Source organism: Chlorocebus sabaeus, chromosome 4 (assembly GCF_047675955.1).
Source record: "Chlorocebus sabaeus isolate Y175 chromosome 4, mChlSab1.0.hap1, whole genome shotgun sequence".
NCBI lineage: Eukaryota > Metazoa > Chordata > Mammalia > Primates > Cercopithecidae > Chlorocebus > Chlorocebus sabaeus.
The window spans coordinates 34,644,819-34,667,353 of record NC_132907.1 but is presented as its reverse complement, the minus strand read 5'-3'; the positions used below and the strand labels follow the sequence as shown (position 1 = coordinate 34,667,353).

Sequence of the window (22,535 nt, the reverse complement as noted above, 5' to 3'; positions counted from 1 at the left end):
CAAGTTAAAAAGGGCAGTAAAGCATTCCAGGTCTTCACATTTTGAGGTCACCGTGACATGATCAAATGGCTTTTTCATCGTCCTTAAAGACTCTCTTACCTTTCAATATTCTGTTCTCTTCTTATAAAATAATTTGATTGGCTAAAATAATGAATGTTGTGAAATATCTATGTGTGTGGTACCACATGAATCCAGCAGCAAAGGTAGTTGCCATTTTGCTTGCCTCGTCCTCTGACATATCCCAAGCTTAATCAATTAAAATAATTAGGTTGATATGTCTAGCAAGCAATACACATTGCCTAGAATTACTCCTGGCAGGATAAGTATGTGGTTCATTCTAAGCCGTTGTACCCCTTTGTGAACATCTCATCATCCTTCTTAAAAATATGCAAAAAAATTTTAAAGGTTTCCCTAAAAAAAAAAAAACAGTGCATAGTGAGCCCTATGAGAGGAAGCCATATTTTTATGACATTTTCTTTCTCAGTTATCTTGAACTTTAATAATAATAAATTTTTTTTTCATAAATGTTATTGCTGACAGATTCTGGAAAAGAAATGCTTTGACTTTTCTGTATCTATTTTTTATTGAATCCTGGACATGTGCAAAGAAGAAAAACACAGTTAACCTGGTTTTGCATTTATGTAACCAGCATTGAGGCTGGCCAACAATGAATGTATACAGGCCCATGTGCACACGGGTGTGACAATAAACACAGATGGGCCTGAAGAGAAAGAGGCGGGCAGCACATGAGCAGAAAAGGAAGCAACAGGCCTTCAAAATACCATACAATCAGCCTATCCTTTCTGTACCCTTTTAGATGACTGTAACGCGAATCTGGACTTATCAAGGACAGGACGGACAAGAAACAGGTCGTGACTTTGGTGGACTCAAAGTAGATTTTGAGGGTCAACAGGAATTTCAGAAAACATAGACTTTATAAAGTTACTCAAAAGGTTAATCTTGCCCTTTGGCCACCTTTATTTGTTTGACACATAAACATCTTTACAGATATGCCAACCACTCACAAAGCATTGTACTTGATACATGTAAGACAAGTTCCCTTTTCCCAGCACTTGCCACCTAGTATCATTTCACCTCACACACATGAAGATCATTAATAATTCACTCCTCACATCTTTGCTCTCCATTGATAAGAAATTAAGAGTTATTCTAAGCTTTCTGTAGAAGTTTTTTGGCTTTAGGTGCACATGTTGCTTGCGGTAAAATTATGTTCTTTACTACATTTCAGTTATCATTGAAAATTCAACATCATAAACATCTTACTATATATTTTACAATATATTACAGGCTAAATTGGTTATACGAGCTTCCTATGTTCATTCTTAGCTGATCAACTTCTAAATCCTTGGTTTGCCAGTTCGGAAATGGGAAGTTTAACTTCCCATTTATACTTTCTATCTCATCATTTCCAACCCTAGACAAAGATGCAATTTAAATTTCATTTACTTCAAACGCCTGAGCAGGAAGAATAAAAAGTACTTCCCCTACTAAGACCATAGTATTCTGCAACTCAGAAGTTCCAAAATTTTAACCAAAAACCAATGAAAATTTTAATAATTAAACCCAGAGAAACTTAGGATTCACACAAACTAATGGTTACTATTCATATACAGAAGGATAGTATAGAATGAATAACACTCATTCAAAAGACTATTCAAAATCATAGGATCATGTTCCATATATTACCACTAAGATGCCCCACATTAAGCTTAAGAGTTATTTTAGTTTCATTCTATAATCAAACAAAATTAATTCCAGCTAAACCCATATTTTAGGGTCTACTAACTCACGAATTTAAAGAGAATTTACACCTATATGTGTAATGCTAGTCCTGTACAAAAGAAAGGAGAATAAACTACTACCTTGTGGTATCTGTGAGACTCAAAAGGCACTCCAGACCAAATATCACTATTATCAGTCAGCCAAAAGAACCAGAACTCTTTCCATCAAAATTACTTGTTTGGGTTAAGCCATTGATCATTAAAATCCCTTCTTTGGGTTAACCCGTCTGAAAATTCCCAGAAGAATGGTAGCATTTCTGAGATACTATAACAACTAATGCCTTCACAGTACCTATGATATTCACTGATCTCGAAATCACATGCCTATGAAATGGATTTCATATACCTATAAATATCCTCACAGGGACCACTGTGGTCCAGGCCCTGTCATCTAACATCCAAATTACTGGAATAGTCTTTCTCATTTCTCTACATGCAGGTTCTTCTCCTTCCAAACCATCCTTCATCCTGTGATGAAGCAATTAGAATTAGTGTGGATGGATCTACTAGAAAGTACAAGTACTAAACCCCTTTAAAATTGTTCTAGAATTCAGTCCTTTCACTAAGTCACAAATTTATCACTAAAAGCACAGTAGTCCCAAAATAATTAACTGCCAGTCTCACAGGTGTCAAATCAATGTTCAGGCCATTGAGCAGAAATTTTTTCTAATTTAGGGCACTAATTTCTGTTAATTTCACAAAACTGTCAGATAATTAGTACTTACAATTTGCCAAACACTTCATAGCTGACAGCACCCAATGAGGAAGTTCTTCTGAAGGAAAAATAAAAAGAAGAAGAAAATTTTAATTCAATTCCATATAACTCAAGAAATCATATACATACTTGGTATCATAAGAATGCATTACTTGCACAAGTAATGTGAACCATATCTGCTAATCACAAATCACCAATTTATGTAATTAGAACATTTAAAAGATGGAAATCTTTCCTTGGCAGCAGTAACAACATGTGCTTACATAAATCATGCCTACAGATTTCTCTAAGGACACAATGCACCTTTTAAAGCTGCAGTAAAATATATATATACACACACACACACACACACATAGTTTGCTCCAAACAAACCAAAAGAGAAACCAATTATTTTAAGAATTAAAAGAAGAAAAAGAAAAGAAAAAATATTAGTCATCAAACACATTTGTGAAACGAGTCCACCAAACACCACCAGCCCCACAAAAAGGGTAATTCTGTAGGTGCAATATAAGTATCATTTTACATGTTTCCATTTTCAAAATGCTTTAGGCCAAGAAAGTTCCACTTACATATTAATGTTAGGCTATTAGTATTAGGACAACCTTTAAATAACAGTAACCTAACATTGCTACAAAAAAATCCCAGCTGAACCATTTGGTACAGAATCTCTTCCCTCCAGGCCCTGCCACAGACATCTGATGAGATGGACTAGCACTCGGGCTGCCACTTCACCTTCTCTATTTCTGTAAAACTGCAAAGACACTTGTTGAATTGTGTTAGATCTAACAAACCGGAGTCTTGTAAAATGCTCTCTTCTTTCTTAAGATCTTACTTAATAAAATGAAAGATGATTGATCATCTAACTGATAACTAAAAGTATTAATTTGTTACACTCAGAGAATGTGGAGGAATTTTAGATGTATTTCAAAGGCTGCACTCTCCCCCTCATTCTATGGAACTTAATTTTGTATGTTGATATTAACTTCACAACTCATAAAGTCACTACAAACTTATTCTCATTGTTCTCCATTCCTTATATAGTGACTATAAAAGGAGAAGTGTTTCAGGTCTGAAGATAGGTTCTGCAGGTTCTGCTCCTGTCAGCAAACATGGCCTAGAAAAATCTCTTCCCCTCTCACCACTGTTCAGGCTATTCTGCTATATTCTGTCTGCTTCCCAGGAGCCTCCCGCCCTAAATTTAATCATATTTCTAAAAAGTCAAAAAGTATTATGCCATCTTCTCACATCCAAAGATCATCAAGTTCCAGTCAATTCCCAGCATCGAGGGTTTGAACTAAAGGAAGAACAAATCAATGAGCCCATCCAAATCTGGTCCTTATCCACAGAAAGATTTAAAATCAGTGTGGGGGCTGTGGTCCACTGTCAGTACCCTAACCACATTTGTACAAATCAAAAACCAGGTTAGGTGGCTGTTAAATGTTTTGTTTTATTTTGTTTTGTTTTTCTGATTTGTAAACTGGCCCAGGGTGGGAAATATGAAAAATTAAAGCAACATCAATATTTTAAAAACTACCTTATTAAAAAGAACCAAGACTATTCCAGAAAATCTAACACAGAGAAACCAAAACAAACATGTAAGTGAGAATTCTAAAAGCAATCAGATCCCAGGGCCCACCTAAAAACTGACTCAAACTCTTAGTTATGTCTTGAATATTCTCACTTTTCAGAGATCTCCCTGGGAATACAGAACCACTTAATGCCCAAGGTGGCTAACACTGAACTAGCTTCTGGAAGGATTTTGCTGAGGCTCTCATTCCTAGATATTCATCTTCCTATGACATTGCCTTAATCCAAACAATTTGTTAAAAGGTATTAGAAAGAATATATGTAATGAAGGAACAAACTTATTCAGGGTTTAGGGAAGGGTCAAACAGGAGCTGATGGACCTATGCAGCCAATATATTGTGTCAATAAGTAACAAAATTATGTTTATGCACTTACTTGACTTGTCATCAAGAATAACAACTCCCTGCTTGCTAACACTATATACATTATGGATGATGAACTTCGAATTGACAAGTTTGATGTCTAAAACTTCTTCTAAGGAATCCAGGCCAAGAATTTTCTGTAAACTAAAAGATAAGTAATTATATTAATTAGTTCTTTCTTTCATATTATATTTACTCATAAACCTGGTACTACAAAAAATCAATCTTCATAATGCTTTATTTTCATGCACTGCACCTAATCTTTGTGGGACAAAAAGGGTAGAAATGGAGTACAATAAAACAAATGTAAAGGATATCCTTTTTTTATTAACATTTTGCTTCACAGATTTAGTAATACGCCAAATGACAAGAAAGTAATTTTGTAAGTAAAATTACTACAACACAAAAACTAACTTACCCAATGATAAGAAACTACTATTAGCATATCTTCATGAGAAACAAAATTTTGCTGTATATGATTAACTTTATACGAATAGTACATCAATATCTAGGAGACCAAATTTTCTATTATGTATTTTATTACACTTAAGAACTTTTAAACTCCTAACTATTATGTAAATAGCAGGAGATAATCCCCAGAATTCCGCTAAACTATGTTGACTGAGCACAACTGCAAATAATGCAAAGTGGAAATTTTTATATACAATTTCAGAAAATTAAATATGCAGAGAGTGAAGAAGTAGCAAAATAGGAAACAATATCTCTAAAATTTATCATTAATATCAAATGTACATACTATGATAATGTCATAGACTTCCATATCTCTTCTACATTGGCCTCTGTCAGCTGTCTGCGGTGGACAAGACGGCAAGCTGGAACCTCTCCAATAGCAATACTGTGACGCTTGTACCACATCTCAGAATTCTAATGGAGGGGGATGTAAGAAGGGAGGGCAGGAGAAACAGTAGAGAGAGAGAGAATAAGTATTTCAATATAAGGTGGTGTGATTTTTATGAGAAATGTCTTTGATTTGGTCACCTGTAATTTGATTTAAAATAATAATTAGAAACATAAACTAACTTTCTTTGCATGAACCTCAGAGAAGCAAAGAGTGATTCTTAAGACTAGGTCACATTATAAATGAATATTTATGAATTACAAAAGAGCTATGGCAATAAGTATGGCATTAACTAGCTAATTTTCCCTGTGGATGTTTCAACTAATCAGTGACATAGCAGTGAAATAAAAGTTTATTAATTAAAAATTAAGGGGCCGGGCGCGGTGGCTCAAGCCTGTAATCCCAGCACTTTGGGAGGCCGAGACAGGCGGATCACGAGGTCAGGAGATCAAGACCATCCTGGCTAACCCGGTGAAACCCCGTCTCTAGTAAAAAATACAAAAAAATAGCCGGGCGAGGTGGCGAGCGTCTGTAGTCCCAGCTACACGGGAGGCTGAGGCAGGAGAATGGCGTAAACCCGGGAGGCGGAGCTTGCAGTGAGCCGAGATCCGGCCACTGCACTCCAGCCTGGGCGACAGAGCGAGACTCCGTCTCAACAGAAAAAAAAAAAAAAATTAAGGAATACATATCTAAATTCACACACAGTACAGATTGATTATTGAAAATGAAATTAAAATGTATCACTTTTGAGGGTTGTCTATTTTTTTATAAACAAATATCAAGTAAGTGCAATGTTTGAAAGTAGCCCCCAAATCTTAGGCATCTGCAAAAGGCTCCACAAGGACAGCTGAAGATGGCAAAAGGAAGAGAAGGGGTTTTTTTGTTTGTTTGCTTTTTAGCATTACCTCAATCCTGGTAGTCTTCTACTGGGGATATTTTAAGGAAAAAATGTGAAAAAAAAAAAAAAAGAGGCAGTCAATTCTATAATGAGCTTAGGTTTTCCAAGACTAGAAGAATCTACCTTTGTTTATATATTTGGTCAGGGGCTATTCCACAATATTCCATGCCCTAATCTTCTTACCCTCAACTGGCAATAATAACAAAGTTTAGGAGGAAGAGACAAAGAGCAAAAAGAGTAATAAATTATAGAACATACAAGAAAAGGCGTTTACAAGAGAGTTTTAACAAAAACCTGCTCAGTCTGAACATACAAAAACAGCTGCCATATACAATTGACCCTTTATATCTATGGGTTTTACATCTCTGCATTCAACCAACCACAGATTGAAAATATTCAGGGGGAAAAAATGGATGGTTTCATCTGTACAGAACATGTAGATTTTTTTTCTTGTTATTCCCCGAACCGGGGGTCCTCAACCCACAGGTCACAGACTGGTATCAGTTCATAGACTATAATAAACCAGGCCGCACAGCAGGAGGTGAGCGTTGGGCAAGTGAGTGAAGCTTCATCTGTATTTACAGCCTCTCCCTGTTGTTCACATACTGCCTGACTTCCACCTCCTGTCAGATCAGCCGCAGCATTAGATTCTCACAGGAACGTGAACCCTTTTGTGAACTGTGTATCTGGGGGATCTAAGTTGTGTGCTCCTTATGAGAATCTAATGCCTGATGATCTGTCACTATCTCCCATCATCCCCAGATGGGACCATCTAGTTGGAGGAAAACAAGCTCAGGACTCCTACTGATTCTACATTATGGTGAGTAGCATAATTATCTCATTCTATATTACAACGTAATAATAACAGAAATAAAATGCACAATAAATGTAATGCACTTGAACCATCCCGAAACCACCCCCATCCCCACCCCAGCAGTCCTGGTCCATGGAAAAATTGTCTTCCACGAAACCCATCACTGGTGCCAAAAAGGTTGAGGACTGCTGCCCTAAACAATACAACAACTATTTACATGCAAGAGTGAAAACCTGCAAGAGTCAGTCTTTCTTTGTTACCGGTCTCCCAGCTGTTGGCAGGTATGATTTTGTTTTGAAGTACCTTTAAACTATTGTTCATAAAGGACCACAGAGAGACAGACCAAGCCTAAGAGTTCATGGATGATTCTCCCTGCTGCCAGCCCCTCCGTCTTTCAGTTATGGCACTTACCATCACAACTGGCCTCACTGGGATGTTCTCTTGTGAAGTGCCTGGTGGGGGATCATTCCATTCTGGAAACTTAATAACATCCTTTTGGTATGGGGGTTTCTTTGGATATGGTTTCAGGGGTGAAGAAGGAGGAAATCTAAAACCCAAGAAGAAATTCTCTATTACTGCAGTCAGTGGGAGACACAGATATTTTAACAATAGTCTCCACTTTTGTGTCCCTGTAAAGTTATACAGTAATTACAAACTTCAGATAATAAATGAGCTCATACTTAATCAAATTATTACACATGATTAATTGTACCCAACAATAATATGGTTTTCTTTTTAATATTCATTCATTATGCCCATCAAATAACATTTATGGAGAAAAACAGGAATTGAATATGTGGCACATTTTTAAATAAATAAACAAAACTTGTTCTCTTATCATGTGATGCCCATGATCAAAGAGGTTCTTAAGGAGATGCTAGACTAAGCCATTTCTTTCACTGAGCTAAAATCCTTACTGCCTCATAACTCCAGCCAAAATGCATACATGGTGAGCTGCATATAGAAATTATTGGTAGAGAAATCCTCAGAAATACTTGCTAAGAAAGAATACATTAACACAAAAATCATTTGGCTTAATTTTCACTTGTATTACTATTTCTAATAAAGATTAATCCTTTTTCCATTGAATATCTAGCACTTCACACTGAGATTGGAGCTTCGGTCTAGAAACCCATCTTGGAAGGAGCTAGAAAGTGGCCATGTCTTTATTCTGCCCTTCCACACTCTCCCCTGTTCCTAGCCTTCCTGTGTATTGACAGCATCACTCCTTGGACTAATACCTAAAAGTCTAAATAAATTTTAATTTTTAAAACTGCTCTATACCATACCTGGTAAATAACAGAAAGGTGATTGAATACATAGTTTTTATCACAGAATCTTTTTCTGTAGGCTTGTTAGAAAAGGATACAATGCATTACATTGCACTGCAAAAGCAATGTAAGAACTCTAGTTCTTAATGTTGATATAAAAGGCAGTGGGTTGTTGACTTTTATTTTGACTTTTTATTTACTTAAGCCAAAATAACAGCTTAATCCATATTATCCATAGGAAAAAAATCATACAAATAATGAAAGACCTTATCTCAAAGCAAATGCAGAAATAAAGAATTATAAAATGTCTATAGTGTTCAAGGGAAGTTTATATGAAGGTGAATCCAGAGAATCACAAACAAGAGTACTAAAGGAAACAGAATGTGCCACCTCAAAATATTCCTCTTTGACATAATTTTTTGGATCTAAAGGCCATTTGAAGCAAATACAGAAAAGCACTCTTTCCTCTGTCTAAGAGCAGGAGAATTATTAATATAAAGACAAAAGGTCGATCTTTCTCTCTTTCCTGCCTCAAAACAGTATGTAAATTCTCCTTTACAACCTTTATCAGCTTAGAGACTGCACCAGAGGCATCTAAGCAGACTTTATTAGTTTCCCCATAAATTTACTTTCCCACACTTTCCTGTCTTTGGAAGCCTTAAACTGCTTTCATGTGTCCTGATGCTTCTCTAAAATTTATTGCTTTTTGTTGAAGACCTGATATAAGCTGGGACTCTAAGGCACTGCATCTAGTTATCTTTCTCCCATGGAATGTGCACTGCACACATTAACAAACCTGCTCATTTTTCTCTTGTTAATCTGTCTTTTCTTGCAGGAGTATGTCCCAAGTATGAACTTCTGAAGGTTGACAAAAACTATAATTTCTCATCTTCAAATAGAGAAACATTTCAAAAACAGTCACAATAGATTTGAAAAGGAATGACTAGTGGAGAAAAGTTGCATTTCATCTTTTCTGAAAAGAATATCCAAGAACTATTTTAAACATCAGTTTGGGGTCAGTTAAAAAAAGAGAGAGATCTGGAAATCACTGAATCAAGTTATAGATAGCTTAAAGTTTGGTAATCAAGTTACCAAGGCAGGTGTTCCCAAAAGATTCCAAAATATAAACTAAATGAATCTCTATAGCCAAAGCATCTTTCTTTGTAAATAAAGGGTGGCTTATAAAAGTCCAATTATATTTCTTAGAAGTCAACAATCCCAACAAATGCCCATTTCCAGACAAAGTACAGCATTTATGCATGTGTATGTGCACACACGCTCGCATACACATAGGATATGTTCACAGATCATCCACCTCTCAGTTCATTCAAAACTAAACAAAATCCCTACTCCCATCCCACCACTAATGCCCTCTGTTTACTCTCCCACTTCATCCCCTCAACTATGACACAAAAATTTTCAGACCTGAGTTCCAGGCTTTCTCACAAACTGTCTATGTGTCTTTAGAAAGTATAAGTCTCTCTAAATAATAATTCATTTATTTGTCAAATGAAGGAATTAAATTGGATGACCCATAAATTTTCTCCTAAGTCCAAAAAGATGCTTCTTATATTCCCATAACCAGAAAAAAAGTAATATCTTCCAAAGACCAAAGTAGAATTTGTTACGTGTAAAACTGTGATTGAAGAGATACCAGGAAATCACTTTTTTCCTCCACACTAAGAAGATGAGATCTTTGCTGTCAGTAACATCTGCAGTTACCAACAGAAGATGTGCTATCTATTTTCACAGCAGTCTGACAACTTTGCCTGAGAAAAAATGCAGAAGAGCTCCCTCCAGTGGAGTACTTTTATTTTGGGCATTGAAAGTAATTTAATCCTAACATTTTAATAATGTAATATTTCAACTGTTAAAGATGATCCAGTTCAAATGCCACATTTTTCACTCAGAGAAATAAAGGCTCAAAAGAGGAAAGCAACTAATTTAAAAGCTTCACAACTGGCCAAGAGAACAAACCATCTTACACAAAGGATTTGCAAGCCAAATTAAATCTTACACAAAGGATTTGCAAGCCAAATCTTAAATCAAAGGATTTAAGAAAATTATAAAAATTTATGCAAAAACAAGACAGTGTGCCCCCTAAAAAGAAAATTATAAAATTTTATTGAAAGACATTAAAAAAGAACTAAATTGATAGCTATATTATGCTGGTAAATAAGATTCTATCTTAAACTCAGGCTCAAGCAATCCTCCTGTCCTCCTGTTTCAGCCTCCTAAGTAGCTGGGATTACAAGTAGTTGCCACTGTGCGCAGCTTAGTGAATAAGATTCCATATCACACAATGTTAATTTTCCCCCATGAAGATACATAGTTACAATGAAAATTTAATAAAAACATTAATACAAAAATTTTTATGAAACATGGTAAACTTATTCCAAACCAGGCACAGTGACTTACATTTGTAGTCCCAGCTACTTGGGAAGCTGAGATCACTTGAGGCCAGGAGTTCAAGACCAGCCTGGGCAATAAAGCAGACCCCATCTCTAAAGTAAAAAAAAACAAGAAACAAGATCAACTGATTCTAAAATTTATACGAAAATGCAAAGGCCCAAAAATAAGACATTCTTAAAGAAGAAAAACAAAGTGAGGTGACTTGCCCTATCAGATATCAAGACTAACATAATAGGGAAATACTAATGGCAGAGACCATACTTCCCCAAGTTCCGCATTGTTGACATTTAGGGCAGGATAGTTATTTGTTATGGGGAGCTGTCCTGTGCACTGGGGGATGCTGTTAAGTGCAAAGCATCCCTGGCCTCTACTCACTGGATGTCAGTAGCACCCTACACACAACACACACACCTGTTGTGACAACCAAACATTTCTCCAGACATTGCCAAATGTCTTCTGCAAAATGGCCCCCAGTTGCAAATCATGGGTCTAGACAAAGAGAATTCAAAACAAATAAACATTACTCTTTAGAAACATGATTTATGATAGAGCAGACATTAAAGATCAATGGGAAAGTATGGACTGTTCAATAAATAGTACTGAGCCAACTGGTTACCTATTTGGAAAAAATGAAATTGCATCCTGGTTCAGCCTGCCATATTTCCAAAGGTGTTTACAATCATACCTCCTAACCATATGCCCTTTTGCAACATGATCTTGCCACTACTGTATCAAGAGGCAGAGCGTCTTTCTCTATCCTCTCAAGTCTAGGTGAGCCCCCTATAATTGCTTTGATAAATACAATAAGGCAGAAGCACTAGCCTAACTGGCTAGAACTCTCTTTCTGCCTCTTGAAACTCTCACTCTTGTATAACTCATTATTATGAAGCTCCCTCCTGGAAACCAGCCATCTTATAAGAAGTATGACCACCATGAGACCACCATGTTGTGAAATATCTAAGCAACAGAAAGAGGCCCTAGAAGACGAGATACTGCAAGGAAAGAAACTGAGATAAAGGAGCACCAAAATTCCACATCTGCAAATAAACAAATATTCCTGGAGGTGGATTCTCCAGCCTCAGCAGCCCCAGTTTATACCCACCTAAGCAACCTTCCAAAATTCCTGATCCACACAATTACGTAAAAACTACAATGGGCCAGGCACAGTGGCTCACACCTGTAATCCCAGCATTTTCAGAGACCAAGGTGGGTGGATTGCCTGAGGTCATGAATTTGAGACCATCCTGCCCAACATCGTGAAATCCCATCTCTACTAAAAATACAAAAATTAGCCAGGCGTGGTGGCGTGTGCCTGTAATACCAGCTACTCAGGAGGCAAAGACAGGAGAATTCCATGAATCCAGGAGGCAGACGTGTCAGTGAGTTGAGACTGCGCCACTGCACCACACCAGCCTGGGCAACAGAGCCAGACTCCATCTCAAAAATAAAGCCGGGAGTGGGGGAGGAGGGGGGGGGTTCCAAGATGGCCAAATAGGAACAGCTCCAGCCTCCAGTTCCAAGAATGAGTAACACAGAAGATGAGTGATTTCTGCATTTCCAACTGAGGTACTGGGTTCATCTCACTGGGGCGTGTTGGACCGTGGGTGCAGGACAGAGAGTGCAGTCCACTGAAAGAGAGCTGAAGCAGGGTGAAGCATCGCCTCGCCCTGGAAGCACAAGGGGGAAGGGAATTCACTTGCCTAGCCAAGGGAAACTGTGACACACAGCACCTGGAAAATCGGGTCACTCCCATCCTAATACTGCGCTTTACCAAGGGTCTTAGCAAACAGCACACCAGGAGATTATAATCTGCACCTGGATGGGAGGGTCCCACGCCCACGGAGCCTCCCTCATTGCTAGCACAGCAGTCTGAGATCTAACTGCAAGGCTGCAGCAAGGCTAGGGGAGGGGCCCCCGCCATTACTGAGGCTTGAGTAGGTAAACAAAGTAGCCAGGAAGCACGAACTGGGTGGAGGCACCGCAGCTCAAGGAGGCCTGCCTGCCTCTGTAGACTCCACTTCTGGGGACAGGGCATAGCCAAACAAAGGCAGCAGAAACCTCTGCAGATTTAAATGTCCCTGTCTGACAGCTTTGAAGAGAGTATTGGTTCTCGCAACACAGAAGTTGAGATCTGAGAACTGACAGACTGCCCGCTCAAGTGGGTCCCTGATCTCCTAGTAGCCTAACTGGGAGACATAACCCACTAGGGGCAGATGACACCTCACACCTCACATGGCCGGGTACCCCTCTGAGATGAAGCTTCCAGAAGAACGATCAGGCAGCAACATTTGCTGTTCAGCAATATTCACTTTTCTTCAGCCTCTGCTGCTGATACCCAGGCAAACAGGGTCTGGAGTGGACCTCCAGTAAACTCCAACAGACCTGCTGCTGAGGTTCCTGACTGTCAGAAGGAAAACTAACAAATAGAAAGGATATCCACACCAAAACCCCATCTGTACATCACCATCATTAAAGACGAAAGGTAGATAAAACCATAAAGACAGGGAAAAAGCAGTGCAGAAAAGCTGAAAATTCTAAAAATCAGAGTGCCTCACCCCCTCCAAAGGAATGCAGCTCCGCGCCAGCAACAGAATAAAGCTGGATGGAGAATGACTTTGACGAGTTGAGAGAAAAAGGCTTCAGACAATCAAACATCTCCAAGCTAAAGGAAGAAGTTCGAAACCATTGCAAAGAAGCAAAAAACCTTGAAAAAAGATTTGACGAATGGATAACTAGAATCACCAAAATGACCTGATAGAGCTGAAAACTACGACACGAGAAGTACGTGAAAAATGCACAAGCTTCAGTAACCGACTCGATCAACTGGAAGAAAGGGTATCCGTGATTGAAGATCAAATGAATGAAATGAAGTGAGAAGAGAAGTTTAGAAAAAAGAGTAAAAAGAAATGAAAAAAGTCTTCAAGAAATATGGGACTATGTGAAAAGACCAAATCTATGTCTCATTGGTGTACCTGAAAGGAATGGGGAGAATGGAGCCAAGTTGGAAAACACACTGCAGGATATTATCCAGGAGAACTTCCCCAACCTAGCAAGGCAGGCCAACATTCAAATTCAGGAAATACAGAGAATGCCACAAAGATACCCCTCGAGAAGAGCAACTCCAAGACACATAATTGTCAGATTCACCGATGTTGAAGAAAAAAATGTTAAGGGCAGCCAGAAAGAAAGGTCAGGTTACCACAAAGGGAAGCCTATCAGACTAACAGCGGATCTCTCAGCAGAAACTCTACAAGCCAGAAGAGAGTGGGGGCCAATATTCAACATTCCTAAAGAAAAGAATTATCAACCAGAATTTCACATCCAGCCAAACTAAGTTTCATAAGTGAAGGAGAAATAAAATCCTTTACAGACAAGCAAATGCTTAGAGATTTTGTCACCACCAGGCCTGCCCTACAAGAGACCCTGAAGGAAGCACTAAACATGGAAATGAACAAGCGCTACCAGCCACTGCAAAAACATGCCAAAATGTAAAGACCACTGATGCTAGGAAGAAACTGCATCAACTAACGAGTAAAATAACCAGCTAACATCATAATGACAGGATCAAGTTCACACATAACAATACTAAACTTAAATATAAATGGGCTATATGCTCCAATTAAAACACACAGACTGACAAATTGGATAAAGAGTTAAGACCCATCAGTGTGCTGTATTCAGGAGACCCATCTCACATGCAGAGACACACATAGGCTCAAAATAAAGGGATGGAGGAAGATCTACCAAGCAAATGGAAAACAAAAAAAGGCAGGGGTTGCAATCCTAGTCTCTGATAAAACAGACTTTAAACCAACAAAGATCAAAACAGACAAAGAATATCATTACATAATGGTAAAGGGATCCATTCAACAAGAAGAGCTAACTATCCTAAATATATATATACCCAACACAAGAGCACCCAGATTCATAAAGCAAGTCCTTAGAGACTTACAAAGAGACTTAGACTCCCACACAATAATAATGGGAAACTTTAACACTCCACTGTCAATATTAGACAGATCAACAAGACAGTTAACAAGGATATCCAGGAATTGAACTCAACTCAGCACCAAGCAGACCTAATAGATATCTACAGAACTCTCCACCCCAAGACAACAGAATATACATTCTTCTCAGCACCACATCACACTTATACCAAAATTGACCACATAGTTGGAAGTAAAGCACTCCTCAGCAAATGTAAAACAACAGAAATTATAACAAACTGTCTCTCAGACCACAGTGCAATCAAACTAGAACTCAGGATGAAGAAACTCACTAAAAACTGCTCAACTACATGGAAACTGAACAACCTGCTCCTGAGTGACTATTGGTTACATAACGAAATGAAGGCAGAAATAAAGATGTTCCTTCAAACCAATGAGAACAAAGATACAACATACCAGAATCTCTGGGACACATTTAAAGCAGTGTGTATAGGGAAATTTATAGCACTAAGTGCCCACAAGAAAAGCAGGAAAGATCTAAAACTGACATTCTCATATCACAATTAAAAGAACTAGAGAAGCAAGAGCATTCAAAAGCTGGTAGAAGGCAAGAAATAACTAAGATCAGAGCAGAACTGAAAGTGATAGAGACACAAAAAACCCTCCAAAAAAAATCAATGAATCCAGAAAGATCAACAAAATTGATAGACTGCTAGCAAGACTAATAAAGAAGAAAAGAGAGAAGAATCATTTAGATGCAATAAAAAATGATAAAGGAGATATCACCACCGATGCCACAGAAATACAAACTACCATCAGAGAATACTATAAACACCTCTACGCAAATAAACTAGAAAACCTAGAAGAAATGGATAAATTCCTGGACACTTACACTCTCCCAAGACTAAACCAGGAAGAAGTAGAATCCCGGAGTGACCAATAATAGACTCTGAAATTGAGGCAATAATAAACACCTACCAACAAAAAAAAGTCCAGGACCAGACGGATTCACAGCCGAATTCTACCAAAGGTACAAGGAGGAGCTGGTACCATTCCTTCTGAAACTATTCCAATCAATAGAAAAAGAGGGAATCCTCCCTAACTCATTTTATGAGGCCAATATCATCCTGATACCAAAGCTTGGCAGAGACACAACAAAAAAAGAGATTTTTAGACCAATATCCCTGATGAACATCGATGCAAAAATCCTCAATAAAATACTGGCAAACCAAATCCAGCAACACAGAAAAAAAGCTTATCCACCATGATCAAGTGGACTTCATCCCTGGGATGCAAGGCTGGTTCAACATACGCAAATTAATAAACGTAATCCAGCATATAAACAGAACCAAAGACAAAAACCACATGATTATCTCAATAGATGCAGAAAAGGTCTTTGACAGAATTCAACAGCCCTTCATGCTAAAAACTCTCAATAAATTCGGTATTGATGGAACGTATCTCAAAATAATAAGAGCTATTTATGACAAACCCACAGCCAATATCATACTGTATGGGCAAAAACTGGAAGCATTCCCCTTGAAAACTGGCACAAGACAGGGATGCCCTCTCTCACCATTCCTATTCAACATAGAGTTGGAAGTTCTGGCCAGGGCAATCAGGGAAGAGAAAGAAATAAAGGGTATTCAATTAGGAAAAGAGGAAGTCAAATTGTCCTTGTTTGCAGATGACATGATTGTATATTTAGAAAACCCCATCATCTCAGCCCAAAATCTCCTTAAGCTAATAAGCAACTTCAGCAAAGTCTCAGGATACAAAACCAATGTGCAAAAATCACAAGCATTCTTATACACCAATAACAGACAAACAGAGAGTCAAATCATGAGTGAACTCCCGTTTACAACTGCTTCAAAGAGAATAAAATACCTAGGAATCCAACTTACAAGGGATGTGAAGGACCTCTTCAAGGAGAACTACAAACCACTGCTCAATTAAATAAAAGAGGACACAAACAAATGGAAGAACATTCCATGCTATTGGATAGGAAGAATCAATATCGTGAAAATGGTCATACTGCCAAAGGTAATTTATAGATTCAATGCCATCCCCATTAAGCTACCAATGACATTCTTCACAGAATTGGGAAAGACTACTTTAAAGTTCATATGGAACCCAAAAAGAGCCCACATTGCCAAGACAAACCTAAGCCAAAAGAACAAAGCTGGAGGCATCACACTACCTGACCTCAAACTATACTACAAGGCTACAGTAACCAAAACAGCATGGTACTGGTACCAAAACAGAGATATAGACCAATGGAACAGTACAGAGCCCTCAGAAATAATACCACACATCTACAACCATCTGATGTTTGACAAACCTGACAAAAACAAGAAATGGGAAAGGATTCCCTATTTAATAAATGCTGCTGGGAAAATTAGCTAGCCATAAGTAGAAAGCTGAAACTGGATCACTTCCTTACACCTTATGCAAAAATTAATTCAAGATGGATTAGAGACTTAAATGTTAGACCTAATACCATAAAAACCCTAGAAGAAAACCTAGGCAACACCATTCAGGACATAGGCATGAGCAAGGACTTCATGTCTAAAACACCAAAAGTAATGGCAACACAAGCCAAAATTGACAAACGGGATCTAATTGAACTAAAGAGCTTCTGCACAGCAAAAGAAACTACCATCAGAGTGAACAGGCAACCTACAGAACGGGAGAAAATTTTTGCAATCTACTCATCTGACAAAGGGCTAACATCCAGAACCTACAAAGAACTCAAATAAATTTACAAGAGAATAACAAAAAAAAAAACATCAAAAAATGGGCAAAGGATATGAACAGACACCTCTCAAAAGAAGAATTTATGCAGCCAACAGACACATGAAAAAATGTTTATCATCACTAGCCATCAGAGAAATGCAAATGACAACCACAATGAGATACCATCTCACACCAGTTAGAATGGCGATCATTAAAAAGTCAGGAAACAACAGGTGCTGGAGAGGATGTGGAGAAATAGGAACACTTTTACACTGTTGGCGGGACTGTAAACTAGTTCAACCATTGTGGAAAACAGTGTGGCAATTCCTCAGGGATCTAGAACTGGAAACACCGTTTGACCCAGCAATCCCATTACTGGGTATGTACCCAAAGGATTATAAGTCATGCTGCTATAAAGACACATGCACACGTATGTTTATTGTGGCACTATTCACAATAGCAAAGACTTGGAATCAACCCAAATGTCCATCAATGACAGACTGGATTAAGAAAATGTGGCACATATACACCATGGAATACTATGCAGCCACAAAAAATGATGAGTTTGTGTCCTTTGTAGGGACATGGATGCAGCTGGAAACCATCATTCTCAGCAAACTATCGCAAGAACAGAAAACCAAACACTACATGTTCTCACTCATAGCTGGGAATTGAACAATGAGAACACTTGGACACAGGAAGGGAAACATCACACACCGGGGCCTGTTGTGGGGTGGGCAGGGGGAGGGATAGCATTGGGAGATATACCTAATGTAAATGATTAGTTAATGGATGCAGGACACCAACATGGCACATGTATACATAGGTAACAAACCTGCATGCTGTGCACATGTACCCTAGAATATAAAGTATAATAAAAATAAATAAATAAAAGTAACATTCCCCTAGATTATTACAAATAATATCACAGGGTGAACACCCTCTGTGGCATTCGGAGTAACATTCCCCTAGGATATTACAAATAATATCACTGGGTATACACCCTCTGTGATATTAGGAGTTACATCTTCCTAGGACATTACAAATAATATCACACGGTGTGCACTCACTGTGATATTACTCGTAATATCTCCCTAGGATACAAGGTATTATATCACAGAGTGTACACGCATGGTACACATCCACTGTGATATTTAAAGTAATATGTCCCTGTAAGATTACAAATAATATTGAAGGGTGTAAATACCCTGTGACCTTAGGGGTAACATCCTCCTAGGATATTATAATATCACAAGGCGTACACCCGCTGTGACATTTTGTACACCGTTTGTGACATTAAAAGTAGCATCCCCCTAGGATATTGCAAATAACATCAAAGGCGGTTTTTGCACATGGTTTACACTTCCTGAGACATTAGGCATAATATTTTTCTGGGATATACGAATAATATCACAGAAGGTGTACACACACGGTGTACAGTCCATGTGACATTAGGAGCAACATCCCCGTAAGATATTAGAAATAATATCACTGGACATACGCAGTAACATCCCCCTAGGATGTTATGAATAATATCGGAGGGGGTGTACACACATGGTGTACATATTCTGTAAAATTAGGAGTAGCATGTTCCTAAGACATTATGAATAATATCACAGGGTGTGTACACACATGGTGTATACCCCTTGTGATGTTAGGGGTAACATCCTTCTAGGATATTATTAATAACTGCACAGTAACATCTTCCTATTATGAAAAATGTCACAGGGTGTACACCTCCTGTGACATTAGAAGTAACATGCTCTGAGGATATTCTGAACAGTTTCACATGGTGAACACCCCCTGTGACATGAAGAGTAACATCCACCTAGGATATTATGAATAATATCACAGGGTGTACACCCCCTGTGACTTCCAAAGTGACATCCCGGCCGGGTGTGGTGGCTCACACCTGTAATCCCAGCACTTTGGAAGACCAAGGCGGTAGGATCACCTGAGGTCAGGAGTTCGAGACCAGCCTGACTAATATGGTGAAACCTCGTCTCTACAAAAAATACAAAATATTAGCCGGGTGTGGTGGCATGCGCCTGTAATCCCAGCTACTCCAGAGGCTGAGACAGGAGAATTGCTTGAACCTGGGAGGCGAAATCGTGCTATTGCACTCTAGCCTGGGCAACAAAAGCCAAAACTCTGTTTCAAAAAAAAAAAAAAAGTGACATCCCCCGGAATATTATGAATAATGTAACAGAGTGTACACCCCCTGTGACAATAGGATTAACATCCCCCTAGGATATTATGAATAATATCAAAGGGTGGACACCCACTGTGATATTAGGAGTAATAGCTTCCTAAGGTATTACTAATAATATCACAGGGTGTACACCCACTGTGATATTGGGAGTAATATCTCCCTAAGATGTAAGGAATAACATCACACAGTGTACACATATCTTGTACTCCCACTGTGATATTAGAAGCAATATCTTCCTAAAATTTTATGAAAAATATCACAGGGTATACATTCTCTGTGATATGAGAAACAATATTTACCCTGGGTATTGCAAATAATTATCAAGGGAATACACACATGGTGTATAGTCACTATACGATATTAGGCATTATATCTCCCTAGGATGTTACGAATAGTATTATGGTGTACACACACGGTGTACACCCGCTGTGATATTTGAAGTAATGTATCTCTAGGATATTATGAATCATATCAAAGGGTTACAACGCCCCCCTCCCTGTAAAAAAGAAAAAACTACAATAGTTGTTTTAATCCACTAAGTTTGACATAGTTTTATTACACAACAACAGATAACTAGAAACGAAATTTGTGGCATCTGCAACAGGACCGGGCAGTGAAATGGATGCATGAAGGGCCTCAGAAGGACTTCTTAATAGAAGCTGAAAGAACAGTAAGGAAGCTGTTGTGGAACAGTATGGAAGGTGGAGAAAAAAATCTGTGTTGCACAGTGGCATGAATTTCAGTAAAACTGTCACCTGTGGTGATAGGGAAACTAGAAAAAGTGGATCTGGCGAACAAATTTCCCAGGATGAATGATGAAAATGACAACTGGTTTCTTTTATAACAGCTGCAATAACCAGGTGTGGATTGTGCCAACTTAAGAATGATGAGGTGGATAAATTTGAAAAGAAGAGCTTTATCTCTCATAAAGGGTTTCAGTCTGTAGGCTGGCCATCCCACAGTTTGGGAGGCAAAGCCTCCAGAAGCAGCTGAGAGCAAGCACTTTGAGGGAGGGGTAAAGGGAACAGGAAATTTTGCTGAGCGAGGTGGCCAAATATGCATATTTAATAAGCCAAAGGAAGAGTCATGAATATTTATGAAAGGAGAAATATGCACATGTGCAATTGAGCTTCATGTACCTTTCGTGGGTTGCATGTTCAAAAAATGGTGGCATTAGCATGATCTGAGGATGGAGTTTTCAGCCCACTGATGTCAAAACATAAAGCAGAGGACACAAAACCATCACTGTGTATCCTCCAGCAGTCAGCCAAAACCAGTCTGGAGATGGTGGCCAGTTTTCAGCAAGGGATGTATTGTGAAATTGCAAAACAAGTGGGAAGAGTCCAGTCACAGTCTCAGATGACTGGCTTAAGATGATAAAGCAACGAGTCGTCTGTTTCTTGTTTTCCAGAGCTGGTTTCTGCTTACTCCTTAGGGAAGAAATCTGGTTAAAGGTTACTAAGGAATGGACATATTGAAGTTTGTCCAACCCCCTATCCCATCATGGCTAGGAACTCAGTTTTTAAGGGTTCTTTTTTGTAGAATGCTTTTGATTTGTTTACTTATACATGAATAAGTTCTTCAGTGATGATTTCTGACATTTTGGTGCACTCATCACCGGAGCAGTGTACACTGTAACCAATGTACAGTCTTTTATCCCTCATCACCCTCCCACACATTCCCCAAGTCCCCAAAGTCTATCATATCATTCTTATGCCTTTGTATCCTTATAGCTTAACTCCCACTTATGAGTGAAGACATACTATGTTTGGTTTTTCATTCCTGAGTTACTTCACTTAGAATAATGGTCTCCAATTTCATCCAGAATGCTGCAAATGTCATTATTTTGTTCCTTTTTATGGTGGAGTAGTATTCCATGGTATATATATATACACCACATTTTCTTTATCCACTCGTTGATTAATGGGCATTTGGGCAGGTTCCAAATTTTTGCAACTGCAAATTGTACTGCTATAAACATGTGTGTGCAAGTGTCTTTTTCGTATAATGATGTCCTTTACTCTGGGTCAATACCCAGTCATGGGGTTGCTGAATCAAATAGTAGATTTACTTTAAGTTATTTAAGGAACCTTCACACTGTTTTCCATAGTTGTACCAGTTTACATTCCCACCAGCAGTGTAAACGTGTTCCTTTTTCACCACATCCATGCCAACATCTATTTTTTTAAATTTTTTGATTATGGTCATTATTGCAGGAGTACGGTGGTATCACATTGTGGTTTTGATTTGCATTTCCCTGGTCGTTAGTAATGGTGACCACTTTTTTCATGTGTTTGTGGGCCATTCACATATCTTTTTTTAAGAATTGTCTACTCATGTCCTTAGCCCATTTTTGATAGGATTGTTTTCTTCTTGCTGGTTTGATTGAGTTCCTGGTAGATTGTGGATATTGGTCCTTTGTTGGGTACATACTTTGTGAACATTTTTCTCCCACTCTGTGGGTTGTTTATTTACTCTGCTGATTATTTCTTTTGCTATGCAGAAACTTTTTAGTTTAATTAAGTCCCATCTATTTATTTATTTATTTGTCTTTGTTTTTGTTGCATTTGCTTTTGGGTTCTTGTTCACGAAGTCTTTGTCTAAGCCAATATCTAGAAGGGTTTTTCCGATGTTCTGCGATTTTTATAATTTCAGGTCTCATATTTAAGTCTTTAATCCACCTTAAGTTGATTTTTGCATAACGTGAGAGATGAGGATCCAGTTTTCATTCTCCTACATGTGGCTTGCCAATTATCCCAGCACCATTTGTTGAATAGGGTGTCCTTTCCCCACTTTATGTTTTTCTTTGTTTTGTTGAAGATCAGTTGGCTGTAAGTATTTCACTTTATTTCTGGGTTCTCTATTCTGTTTCATTGCTCTATATGCCTTTTTATTCCAATACCATGCTGTTTTGGTGACT

At 38.3% G+C, this 22,535-nt stretch overlaps 1 protein-coding gene across 2 annotated transcripts in view; it reads right to left on the bottom strand.

Moving 5' to 3' along the window:
- The window catches only part of DEPDC1B (DEP domain containing 1B), a 121,618-nt gene that overhangs the window by 62,391 nt on the left and 36,692 nt on the right, over window positions 1-22,535 (bottom strand). For both annotated transcript variants that reach the window (XM_007973400.3, XM_007973406.3), the window contains exons 3-6: window positions 7,449-7,584; window positions 5,224-5,351; window positions 4,480-4,610; window positions 2,528-2,575 (exon numbers count right to left, since the gene is read on the bottom strand). In XM_007973400.3, coding sequence (XP_007971591.3) covers window positions 2,528-2,575; window positions 4,480-4,610; window positions 5,224-5,351; window positions 7,449-7,584 — 443 coding nt within the window. The remainder of the gene's footprint in view (window positions 1-2,527; window positions 2,576-4,479; window positions 4,611-5,223; window positions 5,352-7,448; window positions 7,585-22,535) is intronic.